This window comes from Saccopteryx leptura, chromosome 6 (assembly GCF_036850995.1).
Source record: "Saccopteryx leptura isolate mSacLep1 chromosome 6, mSacLep1_pri_phased_curated, whole genome shotgun sequence".
Lineage (NCBI taxonomy): Eukaryota > Metazoa > Chordata > Mammalia > Chiroptera > Emballonuridae > Saccopteryx > Saccopteryx leptura.
Window position 1 is genome coordinate 68,046,718 of NC_089508.1, and position 18,728 is coordinate 68,065,445.

General features: G+C 42.1%; 1 protein-coding gene across 5 annotated transcripts in view; it reads right to left on the reverse strand.

Annotated features, from left to right (window-relative positions):
- The window catches only part of TMOD2 (tropomodulin 2), a 64,580-nt gene that overhangs the window by 238 nt on the left and 45,614 nt on the right, over positions 1 to 18,728 (reverse strand). For 4 of the 5 annotated variants that reach the window (XM_066341773.1, XM_066341772.1, XM_066341776.1 and 1 more), the window contains exons 8-10: positions 13,462 to 13,605; positions 7,727 to 7,871; positions 9 to 5,405 (exon numbers count right to left, since the gene is read on the reverse strand). In XM_066341773.1, the coding sequence (XP_066197870.1) occupies positions 5,371 to 5,405; positions 7,727 to 7,871; positions 13,462 to 13,605 (324 nt within the window). In that variant the 3' untranslated portion in view covers positions 9 to 5,370. Of the gene's footprint in view, positions 1 to 8; positions 5,406 to 7,726; positions 7,872 to 13,461; positions 13,606 to 18,728 lie in introns of those variants that run through there. The other variant, XR_010746132.1, reaches the window with a different exon arrangement.

Here is an 18,728-nt window from a genome sequence, read left to right on the forward strand (position 1 = left end):
CTTTTCTTTTTTCTTTTTTTTTTTTTTTGTATTTTTCTGAAGCTGGAAACGGGGAGGCAGTCAGACAGACTCCCGCATGCACCCGACCGGGATCTACCCGGCACGCCCACCAGGGGGCGTCGCTCTGCCGCGACCAGAGCCACTCTAGCGCCTGGGGCAGAGGCCACGGAGCCATCCCCAGTGCCCGGGCCATCTTTGCTCCAATGGAGCCTCGGCTGTGGGAGGGGAAGAGAGAGACAGAGAGGAAGGAGAGGGGGAGGGGTGGAGAAGTAGATGGGCGCTTCTCCTGTGTGCCCTGGCAGGGAATTGAACCCGGGACTCCTGCACGCCAGGCCGATGCTCTACCACTGAGCCAACCGGCCAGGGCCTCCTACACCTTTTCTTTACAAATGTCTCAATCCTTTAGCTTTGAGGATGGCACTGTATGTGGTGGGGAGATTTGAGATGCAGAGCAATAAGGAAAAACTGCTCCTGGAAGACAGAGCTAAAACATTTCATATCAGTTCTCTGCTCATTAAAATGAAAGTAGCTATTACTGAATCATTAGTGTGGGAGAGGAAGGAAGCTTCAGGATCATGACTTAAAACCCAATTCCAGAAACAGTTCCACTGAGTACAGGTTAACATATACCACAGAACCCAGGATTCACAATTTAGTGCCCCTGCCTGCTATTGCTGATGCTATAAAAACTTGCACTAAAGATGGTATCCACTTTGCAAAAAGGCACTCCACCCTCAAAACCCAAGAAACACATATCAAATTATATCAGTCCATAGTTCTTATATATACTTCCTCTGTCTCCTTTACAGTGCCTAAGGGAGGGCTAAGTACTCTGTATCCACAAAAAGAGGAAATGTGTGCAAACTCTTTCGTGAATTTCAAGATCTAGCTTACATTTAAAACAGGCTAATGCTTAATGCTGGTTTCAAGTTTGAGCATCTGAAACGTTCTCATGTTCTCACCGTAGTTATTCAGAGCACACTGGTTTCCCTAATGTCAGTGCCACGGTTCTGTCTGGGAGAGAAGCTGCTGTTGTTTTGATCTGGAATGCCAGGCTCCCCATAGGGGAATTGCTTTGAGGAGTATAGGCATATAGAATTCTGAAACGGAGATGGGCTTTTGCTGTACAAGGAAGTGCGTGCTCTCGCATGGGTGAGCTGTGTGTGCCCCTCCAAGTTAGCGATGCTCTATCTAACCTACACCTGCAGCGACTCAGAGGACTAACGGAAGAGAGGAGGAGCTTGGAGACAGCAACTCCCTTTAGCCAAATCAGCTGTGCAGCTTTAGCCAAATAGCTCTTTACAGTATTCAGTATTTATGTACAAAATATTTATATATAGTATAACCTACACAGATGGAAGGGGCTCAGCTGTGTTGATGAAGATGAACGCACTTCTACTTACACACTTTAGGCATGTGCTGAAACAATGAAATGGTTTGGAGGTTTCTAATACTCATTCCCTAAGGTCATTATCCATACATGCTGTGAGATGTGGTGGTTGGTGACCTAAAATGCAAACACCAGGCAGTAATTTCACACTAACCTGGGCCTGCAGCAAATCCAAGGACAAGGGACATGGGGCTGGGGAGAGAGCATCTCCCTTCAATCAGTTGTCCAGATGTAGCCAAATACTAGTTAGATATTGAGATATTTGGCAATACACACACACACACACACACACACACATTTATTTATTTACATTAGGCCCTACAAAGATGAAAGGAAGAGATTTAATCATGCTAATGATGAAACAACTTCCATTACACACTCCCGTAGGGGAGATGTAGTGCCCGACTAATGGCGTGATCTCCGGACTTGCAGAGTCTGTCTCCTCAAAGTCATCTTTTAGGAGTCATGCTGTGAGATGAGCCTGCAGGTCCAGGCAAATGATTTTGCACTTAATGTGGGCCTGCACAAGTCTAAAAGAGGGAAGGAGGTGGTGGGGGAGAGATTATCTCCCTTTAGTCAGTTGTCCAGATGTTGCCAAATAGCTCAACATTATATTTGGCAAAATGTATACATATAAAAATATTTTATATATATTATGTACCATCATGATGGATGGTAAGGAATTAATCTCACTCATGATCATGAAAAAGCTTCTACTTGCACACTTTGGGCAGATGGAGAGATGAAGTCCTAGGCTAATTAAATGATTTACAGGCTTCCGAAAATGTAAATTTATCCTCTAGTAGTTATTTTTTTAATATGTGAATACTCATGAAAATGTCACCTCTCAATCTACTTTTAAAACACAGGTAATAGAGTAAGATCAGATGATTAGCAATAACTATATTGCTCACAAAAATTAGGGGATATTTTATAGCTTCATATTCATTTTGAAATATCCCCTTATTTTTGTAAGCAGTTTATTTGATTCCATAGCCTCTACTGCATGTGACTCAACTATTTTATAAGCTAACACAGTGCTAAATTTTGATAACATCCCATGGCCTTGCTTTAATACTATCAACCACTGCAGCACAGTCACCATCAGATCCTGACTTTTTTCTTGCTTTCTGACAGGGTTTGGCAGAAACTGCCCTGGCCCCCAGTCACAGCACCTCGGGGCTGCAGAAAGCACTCTGTAGAATCCCAGACTTCTTAAAGGTGAAGGTAAGAAGGAGAGTGAGAAAAGAAAGGAGAAAGCTTACTTGGAGGAGTACCAGGGACTCAGCACTTATATCTGCAACAAATCTAAAGTGATAGGAGAAAGCCACAGAAGAGAAATGTTTTTCCCTTTGGCAACACAGTAACCAAAACACGTGTATACAAAAGAAAAAAATAAGAGTTGAATACAAGCTAATGAATGTTTATAAACCAGCAACCTGGGGGGGGGGGAAGCCTTGATTTGTAATATTTGCTAATTTCCTTGGTATAAATACTCCCACCATGGCCAATTTCAAGCTACCAACAAAAAGTACTGAACATTTGAATTGAGAAGAGATGTAACTAGCACACCATTATAGTACATCTGCCATACAGACACACCAGATGCAAAGTCTCAAGGACATTGGAAATAGCAAAATGTATTTTTGAGTATTACTTTTGTTTTTAATATAACAGTTAATTGTAAGTGCATGTCATTTAATTTTTAATAATGGCTGTGTTTAACAACCATTTTGCAAAATTCTTGAAAATTTAATAATCAGTAAGCCTGTATGAGTTGGCTCCAACATACCATACCTAAAGTGGGAGGAAAAGTCAGGCTGAAAAATCATTGAATACTATTTACTTTTTTTTTTTTTTTGTATTTTTCCGAAGCTGGAAACAGGGAGGCAGTCAGACAGACTCCTGCATGCTCCCGACAGAGATCCACCCGGCATGCCCACCAGGGGGCGATGCTCTGCCCATCTTGGGGTGTCGCTCTGCCGCAATCAGAGCTATTCTAGCGCCTGAGGCAGGGGCCACAGAGCCATCCTCAGCGCCCGGGCAAACTTTGCTCCAATGGAGCCTCGGCTGCGGGAGGGGAAGAGAGAGACAGAGAGGAAGGAGAGGGAGAGGGGTGGAGAAGCAGATGGGCGCTTCTCCTGTGTGCCCTGGCCAGGAATCGAACCTGGGACTCCTGCACGCCAGGCCAACACTCTACCACTGAGCCAACCGGCCAGGGCTATTTACTTTTTTTTGTATAGATAGGGAGACATAGTAGAAAATAAAAGAATTTCTATGGTTCTCAAAACGTCAGTATGTTCTGTTCATTAATTCCTCAAGAATATAAAATATTCTCAAGAAAATGAGATGTTTCAAAGGATTTTAGAGCTATAAATGTGAATACTTAAAATATAGGTAAATGTCCAGTTTTATAAAGGCTATCTATCCTGAACAGTTTCCAGGAGCTCTAGAAGCCGACTAGAATAACATATGAATTATTTTACCATTAACTTGCTTTACCGCTATAAAGCCACTCAGAAACCCTCTTGGACTGGGGCTGCCCTTGGCCAGGGCCAGCAGCCTCTTTAGCTCCAGGTGTTACCAGCACAGGGGAGGCCACTTTTAAAAGGCTCAGACTTACAGAGAGAAGAAAAAACAGAATGAGCGGGAAGGAAGGGAAAGGAGAAGGGATAAGGGAGGGAGACGGAAAAGCTTTGTGGAGATGGAAAAGCATTATGTCCCAGTGCCACCAATTACAGCCTTGGGCACTGACAGCACAGGCCTGTGAACTGGATTGAGCTAGAGGCTGGAGCCCCAGTTCCCTGTTTTAGCCCTGCACTGTTGCACTGCTGAATTGAAAGATTAAAGCACACTACCACACAATCATCTCAGTTACACTCCCACAGCTTTCGAGCTTGGGATGACTTACATCTGGGTAAATGATAATTCACATTTTTTCCTGATGTTTGCAAATGTCTGGATGGATCATGCCATATAGACAAAAATCTGTATAATTAACCTGAAAGTTCACATTTCCTTGTTACAGTAAACAAAAAGCAATAAATGCTTCTAAAATTTGCCAAAGTTACGCAGTCATGTGTATCAGACAACCTTGATTAAGGTGCATTATTATTATTTTATTTAAGCATTTTACTGTTTTAAAAGCCTCCCTCTTATTAAAATTTAAAAATATCACATCATGTCTGGAAAACTTTAAAGCAATTTTGTAAAAAGTTATCCATCAGAGAGTCATGTTAAAGATTGAATTTATGTTGAAAAATCAGTAAAGGTAGGTGTGCCTTTGAATCACATGTTGTTACCTGTGAATCTGGCTTGAAGCTATATTTGTGGGTTAATAAACATTGTATATTTGTTTACTCAGGCTGTGTTAAAATATCATAATGCTGTCTAGTTTTTAGGAAGATGACACCACTGATCTTTGATCAGTGGGGGCATGTGCATTTAGTGATATTTCTGAAACTAAGAGAGAATTTGTGCTAAGCTGGGTCACACTTTCTCACCCAGTCAAAGATTGGCAATACTAACTTCTTATGTGGTCAGCAGAACACTTCTGATGTATTTAGCCTAACTCAAAGCTATGCATGTAAACAGAGATAGGCCTCTATCATAATCACAGTTACAAACACACTTATATAATAAATTTCTTTCAGTGGCTAAAAAAAATAGTTTTTGTAAGAAAAGCAAGACAACCCTATATGAAAGTGGTTAAATCATTTTCGACCGCTGTCACCCACTAACATCTGCATATATCCACTGGTGTAGGTTGCCAGAGGTGCCCATGAACAAATAAACCAATTGTATATATTTAAAAATCCAAGATAAATAAGTAATGCTAAGAAAGAATAACAATTAAATTATTAGTTCTGTGGCTAATAGAAATGAACAACCTTTGATAAAATAGTCCTGATGGGGAAGGAGAAGAGCTTTAGTTGGTTTTTAAACGGCTGCCGTGGTGAAACTTCACCTCTTGTAGAAATTTATCTTCGGTCTCCTTCAACTCGCTTTTTACGAACTAGGTAAGAAAGAAATAAAGGTTGAAAAGACGAAGTGAAGGAATATTTCTTAAATTTCAGATAAACAACATTAATCACACAGAATAGCAATCCCACACACTTGAGGGTACTGTTACTATAAATTTCAACATTCAATTACCCAGTAATATAATTCATACATTATATTCCCAATAATGATAGAATAATCTAGTGTCTTGTGGGGATTTACATGTAAATAAAGCTATGTCTGATAGTTGAGAATTTAAATGTTAGAACTTTCTCATTTCTATGGAGAATAGATCCACAGCATAGTGAATTTCTAAATATTTTCTTGGTCACTTATCCACAGCCCATCTTCTCAGTTTCTGTGCAACTCAATCACCAACTGGCTTAAACTGAAGTCCCAGGATGACACATTCACAATCTATTTCTTCTGATTATGGCTTGAAGACCAGGAGGATCTGCTATCAGAATTTCAAAGTTTCTAAACCAGTTTTAAATAGAACCTCCTAAATATCTACCTGAAGGTGTGATTCAGACAGCAGGCAAACTCAGAGATTAAGGTTCCTTTAAACTGGTTCTTAGTATCAAAGAAGTTGCCCAGCTGCCCGCTCCCAGGTTCTGCAGCCAGCTTCTTCCCCCTTTCATCTCCCCACCTGCAGGCTCTTCTGGCGGGTAGGAGGAGGGCTACTCTAACCTTCCTGGATCTGGGAAAATGGTGCCCTGACTGTGGTCCTGCCCCAACTCTCCACTTCATTAAGTAGCCCAGCCTACTCCTGCCGAGGCTGCAAAAACTGTTTGTTTTTTTAACAGAGACAGTGAGAGAATCAGAGAGAGGGACAGACAGGGACAAACAGGAAGGGAGAGATGAGAAGCATCAATTCTTAGTTGAGGCATCTTAGTTGTTTATTGATTGCTTTCTCATATGTGCCTTGACCTGGGGGGGGGGGGGCTACAGCAGAGCCAGTGAACTTGGGCTCAAGCACCGACCTTTGGGCTCAAGCCAGTGACCATAGGGTTATGTCTATGATCCCACACTCAAGTCAGTGACCCCACGCTCAAACTGGTGAGCCCGCGCTCAAGCCAGCAACCTCAGGGTTTCGAACTTGGGTTCTCTGCGTCCCAGTACAATGCTCTATCCACTGCACCACCGCCTGGTCAGGCCTAGGCTGCAAAAACTTTAACCAAAGGTGTAGCCCACAGCTACTGCTCCTGGGCTCAGGACAGCCTCTCCATTTACTTCAAACCTCTTGTTGTGCCTGTTTTTCTCTGGCCTCCATGTTGTTCAGCTGTGGACCCCTCTGCTTTTCCTAGATACCTTCCAACTGTTGCCTCCATTTTTCCTTCCCCAAAGCCCTGTTTGCTGGGATGCCTCCTCAGCCTCACCCAGTGCACCCCAAAGGCAAGCGCTGCCATATGCCTGGCCAACCTCTAGATGCCACACACTGCACCCTGGCTGGGCCTCAGGGTCTTCGCTACTGAGCGTGTGTGGGCAGGGAACTGGACACTAGCCATTACCTGCCCTCCTTCGATCTTGCCCACCATCTGAATCCCTCCCCACGGCCAGCACTATAGTTGGTGGGACACCATGCCCAGTTCCCCTGTCCAAGGTCTGGCATTCTGATCCTGAACCTCAAACTGAGGACTGAGGCTGACTGCTTGCCAAGTGTACTGTCTGCACCTGAATGTCCTTTTGTCATGTTGTTTCAGGTGGCTGAGATGTCCCCAGACCAAGTCTTCCCAATCTGTCCCATTCTTCTGTACATGGTTAACTAGGACATGCCCCATCTCAGTCTAACAGAAAAAATGCCACAGGTCCTCAGCAAAGAGTGGACAGCAGGAAAGATTAACGAGAGGCTAAGGGAAAAGGCTACTTCTGAGTTTACCTTCATATCATAGTTCTATTAGTTCATGTCACATGTAAATTATCAAAGTATCAGACACAACCATATTTAAACCCAAGTACAGAAGCACAGTCATGACTCAAATGTAAGTAAACTGGGAATTTCCATGTCATGTGTCCATCTATCTTTTGGTGTAGATAACAACATAGGGTGATTACATGTAATAAGTAAGTGAAAAAGAAGCAAATACATAAAGCAAATCAAGAAAAAAGCACAGGCTATCTGGAAAATAAACAAACAGTTCTTGAGGGAATGCTACAATAAAACGTAAACACTGTGAAGATGATGAGGATTCCTAGGACCAGGTACTACTGTGCCTTTGATGAAGGGCTGGCACTAAAGGCCAGCGGAATGCTGAGATGCAATATGTGATGTGCAGAAATGAATGATCATCTGGCTTTTCTAACAGCTAACAATATGTATTATGACTGCATTACCCAGGTCATTATTCTTTGTGATGGCAGCTGCCACTCTTGTTCGTGGCCCTTGCTTCGTAAACTGATATCCAAATTTGAGGATCCTTGAATTCTCCTCGAGCATCTGGGCAATTTCCATCTCTACAGCCGTTCCCAACTGCTGTCTCTGGTGGCAGGTGAGACACATACCCCGGATGAGGAAGAAGAAAGAGGAAACAGTTACTTGTGTGGGAAAGATACATGGCTACATGTTGGACAAAAGATCCAAAGAGGCAAAAGTCTCCAATTAAATGGGACAAATTTGCTTGAGATATTTTCTCTCATGCAGTCATTTGTTCCTTGTCTAGAAGCAAAAACCAAATGTGCTGGCAAGCTAACCTGAGAAGACTAAGCCAATTATTTATGAAGGAAGAGATGACTCCAGATGTAAATTAAGGCAACTCTTAATATTTCATGTTTCCAATTTACCCCAGTATCTGTGGTTTAAACAAATGGTGTTTTTTAATAGTGAAACTGTATTATAGCAATCAATCCAATTACTGAATTTTCTACTCCATATCTAAAAATAATTAAAGATCATCAGTCAATGGGCCATTCTTTCTCAGCAGAGTCTAAGAGATTGCCAAGAAGCTTTATTGTGGCTTGAACCCTAGCCAGGTGAATTCTCAAACACTAAAGGAGTTACTGGACCACAGAAAAATCCCCAAGTTTTTTATGTTTGTAAAGAGATACTCTGTCTTTTAAGTTGAAACAGAATAATAAAGACATTAAAAATAGATCTAAAAAATGGCAGCAGGTAATATAAATTTAAATAAGAATTTAAAATTACATTTAAGAAACACAGTACATTTTTTCATATTTAATATTTCATTACATTTAAAAAATTATTTAATGAAAGAAGGGGAGGTAGAGACAGACTCCTGCATATGCCCCGACAGGGATCCACCTGGCAAGCCCATAAGAAGGCGAAGATCTGCCCATATGGTGCCCTTGCTCGGTTGCAACCAGAGTCATTTTTTAGTGCCTGAGGTGGAAGCCATGGAGCCATCCTCAGCACCTGGGCCAACTCGAGCCATGGCTGCTGCAGAAGGGGAGGAGAAGAGAGACTGAGAAAGAGGTGAGGGGGGAGGAGTAAAGAAGCAGGTGGACACTTCTCCTGTGTTCCCTGGCCAGGAATGAAACCTGGGACAGCCAAATGCCGGGCCAACGCTCTACCAGTGAGTCAACCAGCCAGGGCCTCATCAAATTTTTAAAAAAATTTTTTTATTTAGATGATTAAATTTAACAGGGTGACATTGGTCAATTAGAGTACATAGATTTTAGGCAAACATCTCCACATCATTTGGCCAGTTGATTATGTTGTATACCTATCGTTTTGGGTTTTTTTTTTTTAATTTTAAATTTTTAAATATTTTAAAGTAAAATGTTTAAGCTTGTTTAGAAAAAGCAAACAAAAAAGTATATAAAATGGAAAAGTTCCCTTCCTCTAATATTCCCATTTTCCACAGAGAAAGCCAGTTTGGCACATAATCTAGTCTTTTAAACATTTTCTATGCATTCGCATATCTATGTAATTTCATGTACATCTACGCTTTTTCACAGAAATGGACTCTACAAGTGTATTGTTCTGAGATGTTTTCATTTTTCATTTCACATTACTAACAGCTTCTCCTGTAGGTAAATATATGCTTACCTCATCCAATAGCTGCACAGCATTCCACTGTAGTAATGAAACAAATGTTAAGCAGGTGTCCGTCCTAATGACTGATTGCTACATTGCTTTCCACTTCTGCTAGTTCACACAATGCTACAGGAACTTCCCTTGCGCACACAGTATATCCTGGGGCATTTCTGCAAGTATGCCTGAAAGGCAAACCTTAGCTGGGTCCAAGCGTAAGCATGGTTTCATTTTTGATATATTACTGATTTACCCTTGAAGGTAATGACAATCTTTACTCCCGCTAACAGTGTATGAGAGTTACTGTTTTCCCTACTCTTACCAACATGGGATATTACCAATCTTTTTATCTTTATCAATCCAACTGGTAAAAGTTATATTTCCCTTGTATACATTTAAACACTTTAATTTACCTTTCTGAAATTATGAATAAGAACAATTAATTTTCTAAAGCATTGTATTTTGAAACTACCAATCTATGTCATTTGCCCATTTTTTTCTCCCATGTTATAATTCCTAGGTTTATTTTAAAGTATTATTATTGATTTGTAAATTTTTTATATTAGGAAACAGCCCTTTGTCAAAATTGCTGAAAATACTTTGCTCAGTTTGTCTTTCTTTTTGATTACTATAAAGACTTTTCTGCTTTCATACAGTCAAATTTATCAATCTAGATTTTATGTCATGTTTAGAAAGTCTCAACTCCTGACTTCTTCCATCTCTTTCATGATTTTGTATATTGCAATATTTAAATCTTGATTTCTTCTGAAATGAATGTTAGTATAAGGATCAAAACAGAGCACCATCTTAATATTGTTTCAAAATGCTAGTAAATTGTCCTCATCTTTTACTTCATTTTCCCTTCCATGATTTAAAATACCACTTAGCTGCAAAATTCTCAGGCATACTTGAGTCTTTCTGGACAGTATTACTCTGCCAGTTTATTTCTGTGCCAGTATCATGCAATTGGATTGTTTTACAATAGATTAAAATATATATACCTTTAAAATTTGGAAATTTTCAGTATGTTGCAGATGAAGAAGGGTTTATGGACAGAGTTTTGTGTCCTAGGCAAGTTCTAAGGCTTCGTCTTTGTCATCTTTCTTTTCATCCAACAAGCTGTCAAATGAGTCTCTTAAAGATATTAACAAAATGTGGTACTTCCAGTAGCACAACATTTTGGGGAATCCACAGGGTAGAGATTAGCATTCTACTTAATGTGGGTCCATGGGAGGGAGAAGCAGCAAAATAGAGTCACCGAGCCCATAGTTTCATGAGCAACCTTAGCTCATGACATACGTTAGAACAATGGGACTGTATTAAGGATTGAGACCCAAGCTAAAGTGGGCTCTGCCATAGGTATGGCTTATGGCCTTGGAATGGGCCGAAGTAGTACTATCCAAGGGCTGCAGCAGCTCATGGTGCATATGGCTGACTGAGAGGGATAATATAAGAGTCCTTTTGCTTCTCCTCACAAATCTCAAGCATTTGGAGTCCTGCACTTGGGTAACTTGGAGGATGGTGTGATGATGGTGATATAAAGATGATAAAAGGTGATATAAAGACTATAGGAGCTCAAGAAAATGGTACTGAGAGGGGGGCATATAACAGAACGGGAGGAAGTAATATAACGTAGGGCATCTTCTTTTTCAAACTTTTTTTTCCCTTTTCTTTGAGGTCTTTTGTGTTGTGTAAACCCAGGGCACCAAATGGGCACCAGAATTTCTTATAATCGAGATAACATGTTTCTCTTTTTTAAGTTACTAAATACAAAGAAAAAAAGAAACTAAAGTTTAAGCATACATTTCTTCAGCTCGCCTTCTGTTTTTCAGTAACCTCTTTACTCAAATTTACTTATTCATGAATATGCAGCTCCAGTTGTTCTCACAAGGCACCTGATTAAGGCATGACATGTTTACCCGGAGTCCACACAGTGGCGGGTTCTCAGTGGCCTTCATTCTGGGGCAGCTGCCTGCTGCAATGATACTAAGTGGGTCTTAGCTGCTGGCCCTGCCTAAGGAGACTGACTTTATGAGTTTATTTCAAACCCTTCATTAGAGAGATGAAGAAACTGAGATTTACTTCTAATAGTGTACGAGTCAATGAACTAAATTGTGGATGGAAATCAAGTTTTGACTCTGAATGTCCTCATTCTTAGAATAAAGCAAATTTTTTCCAGTTCTAGAACTTAACCCTTTTTCTTGTCATGAGTAAACAGAAGTCATTTCAAAGGCATACTGGATGACTAAAGTTGAAAAATTACACAAAACCAGTCCTAAATGACTAAAGAAGGGTGACGAGGTTGATGCTTTAGAGGGGATTTAAGAGACACTTTGTATTTCAGGGTCTTCTTCACATGCATTGTAAAAAGCTGCTCTATTCTAAATTTTCAGGATTTCAGCTCATTCACTAGGTCTAAGGTTGTCAGATTTGGCAACTAAAAATACAGGACAACCAATTAAATTTGAATTTCAAATAAACAAAATAATTTTAATTATTGATTATCTGTAATTTAATTGTTGCTTATCTGAAATTCAGATTTAACTGTATTTTAGCTGGCAGCCCTAACTAGATGGTATTTTACAAGGAACTAGGTACAGAATATCTGGAACATTATTTCTCATATGGGGTTTCACTATGGCCTAAACCAATGCAAAAAATTAGACACTTAGATCTTTTGGGAATATTTACTAAGAGCCCTCAACTTCCTGATACTAATATATTCAATAAATATCCCTGAACCATCATTTCTCTTCTCTTTCGGATTTTTCTCTAGATGGTTTTCCTGCTCTCCCACTGTCTGATGACTCCTTCTCAGTTTACTAGCACCTGGACACATACCACAATACCAGCATCAAGCTTCTCCTGAACATGTATGGTCATCGCCTGTACTCCCGTCCACACCTCTGCATGTGGTCATGCATCCCTCCTGAGGAGGATGAGGAAGGCCCTGTCTCCTGCTGGGGTTCCCTGCTTCCCTGGCCAAAAGCATCAGAGTACCGGGACTGCACAGTCCTCTTGTCCTGGTTAGTAAAAATGGAGTAGAGTTGTTCATGGAAATTGTTGTGGGTCTCCAGGCTTGTGGGTCTCCAGGCTTAGATAAAAGTCCTGGGTAGGACCCTGGGGCTTTATCAAATCTTAGGAGGGTCTAGACCAGGAAATTCTCCAGACAGGTAGGGGACCCTCTCAACAGGCACTGTCCCCCTGTTCCTTCCACCACCCCACAGGGGAATGCTTACAGTGCTAGTCCCCTCCCCCTCCCCTCTTTCTGTTCCATTCCAGGGCCCTTTCTTTTTTATTATACAGTGACTAGACCCCTCAGATTCACCAAATCCCACTGTAGAAACTTCCCTGTAGCCAAAGGGGCAGGGCACAGTGTCATGCTGGGAACTGAGCCGTGCTGCCTGTGGCAGGGGCCTGCAGAAGCCAGCAGAGCAGCTCCGGAAGCACTGCAGGCTGACGCTAGGAAGAGCGGTCTTCCGGGGACAGGATGTAGCAGCTCCAGGGAAAGGCAGCTTGCTTTAGCCACAGAGCTGAGACAGTGAGCACACACTATGGGTGAGGCTAAGCCAGACCATCTTCCATAACCTGACTCCTTCAGAAGGGCTCTGTGGCCAACACCAGACTGGAGGGGCCCAGTCTGCTCCTTTTTTCAGCTCTGGCAATGTACGTTCAGGGACAGGAAGTCTGTCTCTAGGAGTGGCCACTCTGCTTTCTCTGTGTAGCCATGGCCCCAGTAACAGGCAACAGCAAGGTTGGGACAGGAATGGGTTGAGATTCCTGCTAATAGGCAACAGTGATGATGGCTGAACAAAGCAGTTGTCACGCCCCTACTGCCTCTCCTTCTCCTCTAGGGCCTGGCTAGCCCACGGCGGGGGTCGCTGGCTCTTCATGTCTCGGCCTGCCCCACTCTGTGCTGCTTAGTTATTAGCACGCTCTCTCCCATCACCCCCCAGGCCAGCAGCTGTTATACTTACAGAAAAGCCAGAGCATCAAATCGAAAGATGAGTGACAGAGCTTTGTCGTTTCACTCACTCATTGTGCCATTCCTGTCACTGTACCCTGTGAGTCAGCTCACCTGGTTGTCGATCTTGATTTCCGTCAAAGTGTCATTTTCTCTCAGTGCCTCCACCAGGGCCAGGATCCCAGTTCCAGTTATAAAATTGGATTCTATGTTTAGACTTTTCAAGGTCTTGTTTACTTTCAGCATATCTGCAAAAGCCTTATTTGCAAAAAAGAAATAACAGTTAGGATTTCTAAAAATTTATTTCCTGAACTCCCCACACCCAAATTAAATACATATTTTTACAGTACTTAAAATTTTAGTTAAATCATACTTTCACCTCCAAGTAACAAAGATAGTAATTTAAAACTCAAAATAATCGTTTAGTTCAGCAGCCCAGACTTATGAATTTCACATATCTGCAAAACCAAAGAAAAAAAAGAAGGATATTGATGTAAGATTACTAACTTTGTTAAGTAAGGACATTAAAACAACAACACTGCCATCTGTTATCATTATCAATTTTTTTGTGAAAAGATTTTTTTAACATTAAGAAATATGAACAAAGGATATAATTTCAGAATTGTTTTATTCTGTCCCTTCTAGTATGAATGGATTAAAAAAAAACAAAAGAAAAAAATCTTTACCACTGACTACCTCGGAGGTACTACTGATTTAGTCATATTATTTCAGGTCGTCCAGAAATCTGAATTCTACACATAACCTGGGAACAAAGTCATCACTCAGAGTGGCACACCCGGTGCTGGAGACTCCTAACTCAAGCCTGCAGACAGCACACAGGTATCTGCTTGCTCCCTTTGCTCCCAAAATTTTTCACTTCATGAAGAAAAGGTATCATTTTTAAGCAACTGGAACTCTCATAGTGCAAGAAAACCAAAAATATGGCCATTATCCTAAAGAATTGCTAAAATACATAAAAGCAGAGAGACTTGGGGAGAAATCAGCACAGAGCTGCCTGAGATGCCAGAGGAAAGTCCCGCCTGGGTCAGGTCATGCAAGAACTGCCTCAGGAACAGATGGAACAACCAGAGCAGGTGAAGGGCAGGTGGAGAGCAGGTGGAGAGCACACCGCCACTTCCTGTGGCTTCCCGAAAAAGAGCACCTGCCAGCACAACTATCAGTGAAAAATCTCCCAGGAAGAGGCTCCAGTGAGGACGCAAGGACCTCAGAGAAGCAGTGTGGAAACTGAGGCAGTGCAGACCACCACCAGACACAGTGCGGTGAAAGGAGGGGAGAAGCAGCCATTGCCCAGGAACGAAATATAGTAAAATCTACTCTCGCAGAGTGCGGCCCTCCTAACTGCAGCAGTTGGGGGTGACCCCAGCTGCCTGTCAGCTCCTCACACACTCACGACAGAGAAGGTTGCTAGTCAATTCACCTTCCTGCTTACAAAAGCATTCATTCATTCATTCATTCATTCATTCACTCATTTAAAAAAAGACTATTTATTGGTCTTCTACTATGTTCCAGTAGTAAAGGAAACAAAAATTCCTATCCTAGGGAGCTTATATTTGAGCAGAAGGGCAGAAGCAATAATAAATAAAATACATAGCCTGAACTGTGATGGATCAGAACTACACAATGTCAGAGAAAATGATCCTGGTTTATACAAATAAATCAAGCTTGTTCTCCACTAAGAAATATCAGTGGGCAATCAGCAATTACCAGACATGTTAGGAAAACCGACATCATGAAAGAGAGAAGTGTCATGAGATATTAATGTTGAGAAATGTTAAGCCTGACCATGTGGTGGTGCAGTGGATGGAATGTCGGCCTACGATGCAGAGGACCCAGGTTTGAAACCCCTAGGTCACTAGCTTGAGCGCAGGCTCACCAGCTTGAGTGCGGGGTCGCTGGCTTGAGTGTAGGATCACAGACATGACCCCACGATCACTGGCTTGAGCCTAAAGGTTGCTGGCTTGAGCAAGGAGTCACTCGCTCTGCTGTAGTTCCCTGGTCAAGGCACAGATGAGAAAGTAATCAATGAACAACTAAGGTGCCACAACAAAGACATGATGCTTCTCATCTCTCTCCTTTCCTGTCTGTCTGTCCCTATCTGTCCCTCTTTCTGTCTCTCTCTCTGTAAAAAGAAATGTTAAGAGGTCAGCATTCATTCAGTTGGATAAGGACAACAACAAAAAAGAAAAAGGAAGAAACTGTAAAATAATAAGAAAAAATTTCCTGGAGTTGAAGAAAGCTATAAGTCTTTATGGGAAATAACCCACTGAGGCTCAGAGGAATGAATGAAAAGGATCATAAGTGGGCACATATGTACAAGTGAAACTTCAGAACTCCAAGAGAAGAGAGTCCTCAAACTTTCCAGCACGAAAAAATAAGTTACATGGAAAGAAGAATCAGATAAACATTAGTCACTCAATTTCAAGGCCCTTGGGAACAGACATGTATTTATATATCCTGATAATTGTAAATGCTAGTGCTAAGTTTTAACTTTTGGAGTCAATTTATATACATAACATAAAACATAAGGACACAGAATGTATAAAGTTCAAACATGTGAAAATAATAGAATAACTACAGTTTGGTGACAGAAGAGGAAGGAAGGATGGAAGGCAGAGTAAGTTCAGAAATGCTCTCATCTATTATAATGGAGGATCAAAAATTATCTCCATTTAAAAATAAAAATGTGCCCTGGCTGGATAGCTTGGTTGGTTAGCATTGTCCCGAAGCACAGAGGTTGCCAGTTCAACCTCCAGTCAAGGTACAAACAGGAACAGATGTTCCTGTCTCTCTTCTGCTCTCTCCCTTTCTCTCTCTAAAATCAATAAAATAAATATTAAAAAATAAAAATGTGGGCCTAGACAGTGGCTCACTGGATTGAGTGTTGGCCCAGCATATGGATGTTCCAGGTTCAATTCCTGGATAGGGCACACAGGAGAAGCGACCATCTGCTTCTCCCCCTCTCCCTCTCCCCCTTCTCTCCCTCTTCCGCTCTCACAGCCAGTGGCTCGTTTGATTCCAGCATGGCCATGGGCACTGAAGATAGCTCCTGTTGGAGTGCATCAGCCTCAGGCACTAAAAATACTGTAGCTCGGTACTCTAGCATTGGCAGATGGGGTTGCCCTGTGGATCCTGGTCCAGGCACATGCTGGAATCTGCCTCACTATCTCCCCTCCTCTTACCTAAGACAAACAAACAAACAAATAAATAAAATATAAAAAAATAAAAGTGTATGTATATTATTGTGTTTCTACTTTGCATATTAGAATGACCCAGAAGCCTTAAAAGCCATACCAATGCTTGGGCCCCACCCAGATGAATTAAATCAGAATCCGGTGACCTGGACAGCTGCATTGTTGAAAAGCTCTCCAGGTGACTAATATTCAGCCAGGATTGACAGACACTTTAATTAAAGTCATAAAGACAACTAGAAGAATGAAAAAGTAATAGTGATTGCTCTGGGGTCTGGGGAATAGAACAAGGAATCAGGGGTCCCCAAACTTTTTACACAAGGGGCCAGTTCACTGTCCCTCAGACGGTTGGAGGGCCGCCACATACAGTGCTCCTCTCACTGACCACCAATGAAAGAGGTGCCCCTTCTGGAAGTGCGGCGGGGGGCTGGATAAATGGCCTCAGGGGGCCACATGCGGCCCGCGGGCCATAGTTTGGGGATGCCTGTATACTATTTAAATTGTTTTTATGGAGGAAAAAGCAGGAAGAAGGAAGAGGAGAAGGCCTCCAACCTGGGGTTTTTCCGGCTCCGCACTGCTGACATTTGAGGCAGGGAACTCTTTATTGTGGGGGGTTGTCTTGTGTATTGTAGTAGGTTTAGCAGTCTCTGAGACCCACTAAAGGCCAACAGTACCCCTCCTGGTAATGACAACCAAAAATACCTCCAGACACTGCCCTGAGTTGAGAACCACTAGACTAGAATAATCCTGTGTATTAGTCAAGTAGTTGCTTGAACTACAAATAAAGTTCAAAGATTTGTACTGACATTATTGTATACCATGTAAATTAAAGGCCTTTATTCAGCGTTAGGTCTTTAATTAGAATTAAACGTACACATTTTAATTAGAACACCAGAAGGGGATGCATCAGGCCTTACCTTATGGAGGCTTCCAGCTTTGGGATTTACTTTCATTATTAGAATAACAAAATGTCAGAGCAATTACACCCTTATAGAAAGCTGCAGGACCTCCTGGCAAGCAGCCAGACCCTGCCAATTTCTTTTAAACTTGAGAAAACACTTTCCTCAGACTGAGCAAAACAGGGGAGTCCCAGCCAAACATAACCCTGGGCTGTAGGCCCAGGTTCATTTCAGTTCAGCAAATATTTGAGCAATTTATTATATGTGCTGGGGATGATAACATTGGTAAAACAAAGACTGCATTTCTTCAATGTTATAGACATACGTAGAGTAAAAGTACACTTTTAAAGAGAAGGTTTTGCTTTTTGTACTTCCCAGTGCTGTATGAAAATGCAGTTTTCTGCACTAAGTCTGTAGCCACCAGACACATGCGGCTATGGAGCCCTTGAAAAATGGCTGATCTGAACTGAGACCTGAGACATGCTGTAAATGAAAAACACACGCTGGATTTCAGAGATATACAGGAAAACAATAAGGTAAAAGTACGTCGTTATATTTTCAATGATGATATTTTGAATATGTTGGTTTACAGAAAATACATTAGTAATATTAAAATTAAGTTCACCTATTTCTGGCCCTGGTGTTTGGCTCAGCGGTAGAACGTCGGCCCAGTGTGTGGAAGTCCCAGGTTTGACTCCAGTCAGGGCACACAGAAGATGCGACCATCTGCTTCTCGACCCTTCCCCCTCTCCTTTCTCTCTTTATCTCTCTCTTCTTTTCCTGCAGCCATAGTTCCATTGGAGCAAATTGGCCCTGGGTGCTGAGGATGGCTCCAAGGCCTTGTCTCAGGTGCTAAAATAGCTCAGTTGCCCAGCAACAGAGCGAAGGCCCCACATGGGCACAGCATGCTCGGTAGGGGGCTTGCCAGGTGGATCCTGGTAGGGCACATGTGACAGTCTGTCTCTCTGCCTCCTTGCTTCTCACTTAAGAAAAAAATGTTGGCCTGACCAGGCGGTGGCACAGTGGATAGAGCATCGGACTGGGATGCAGAGGACCCAGGTTTGAGACCCCAAGGTCGCCAGCTTGAGCGCGGGCTCATCTGGTTTGAGCAAAGCTCACCAGCTTGGACCCAAGGTCGCGGGCTCGAGCAAGGGGTTACTCGGTCTGCTGAAGGCCCACAGTCAAGGCACATATGAGAAAGCAATCAATGAACAACTAAGGTATCGCATCGAAAAACTAATGATTGATGCTTCTCATCTCTTTCCATTCCTGT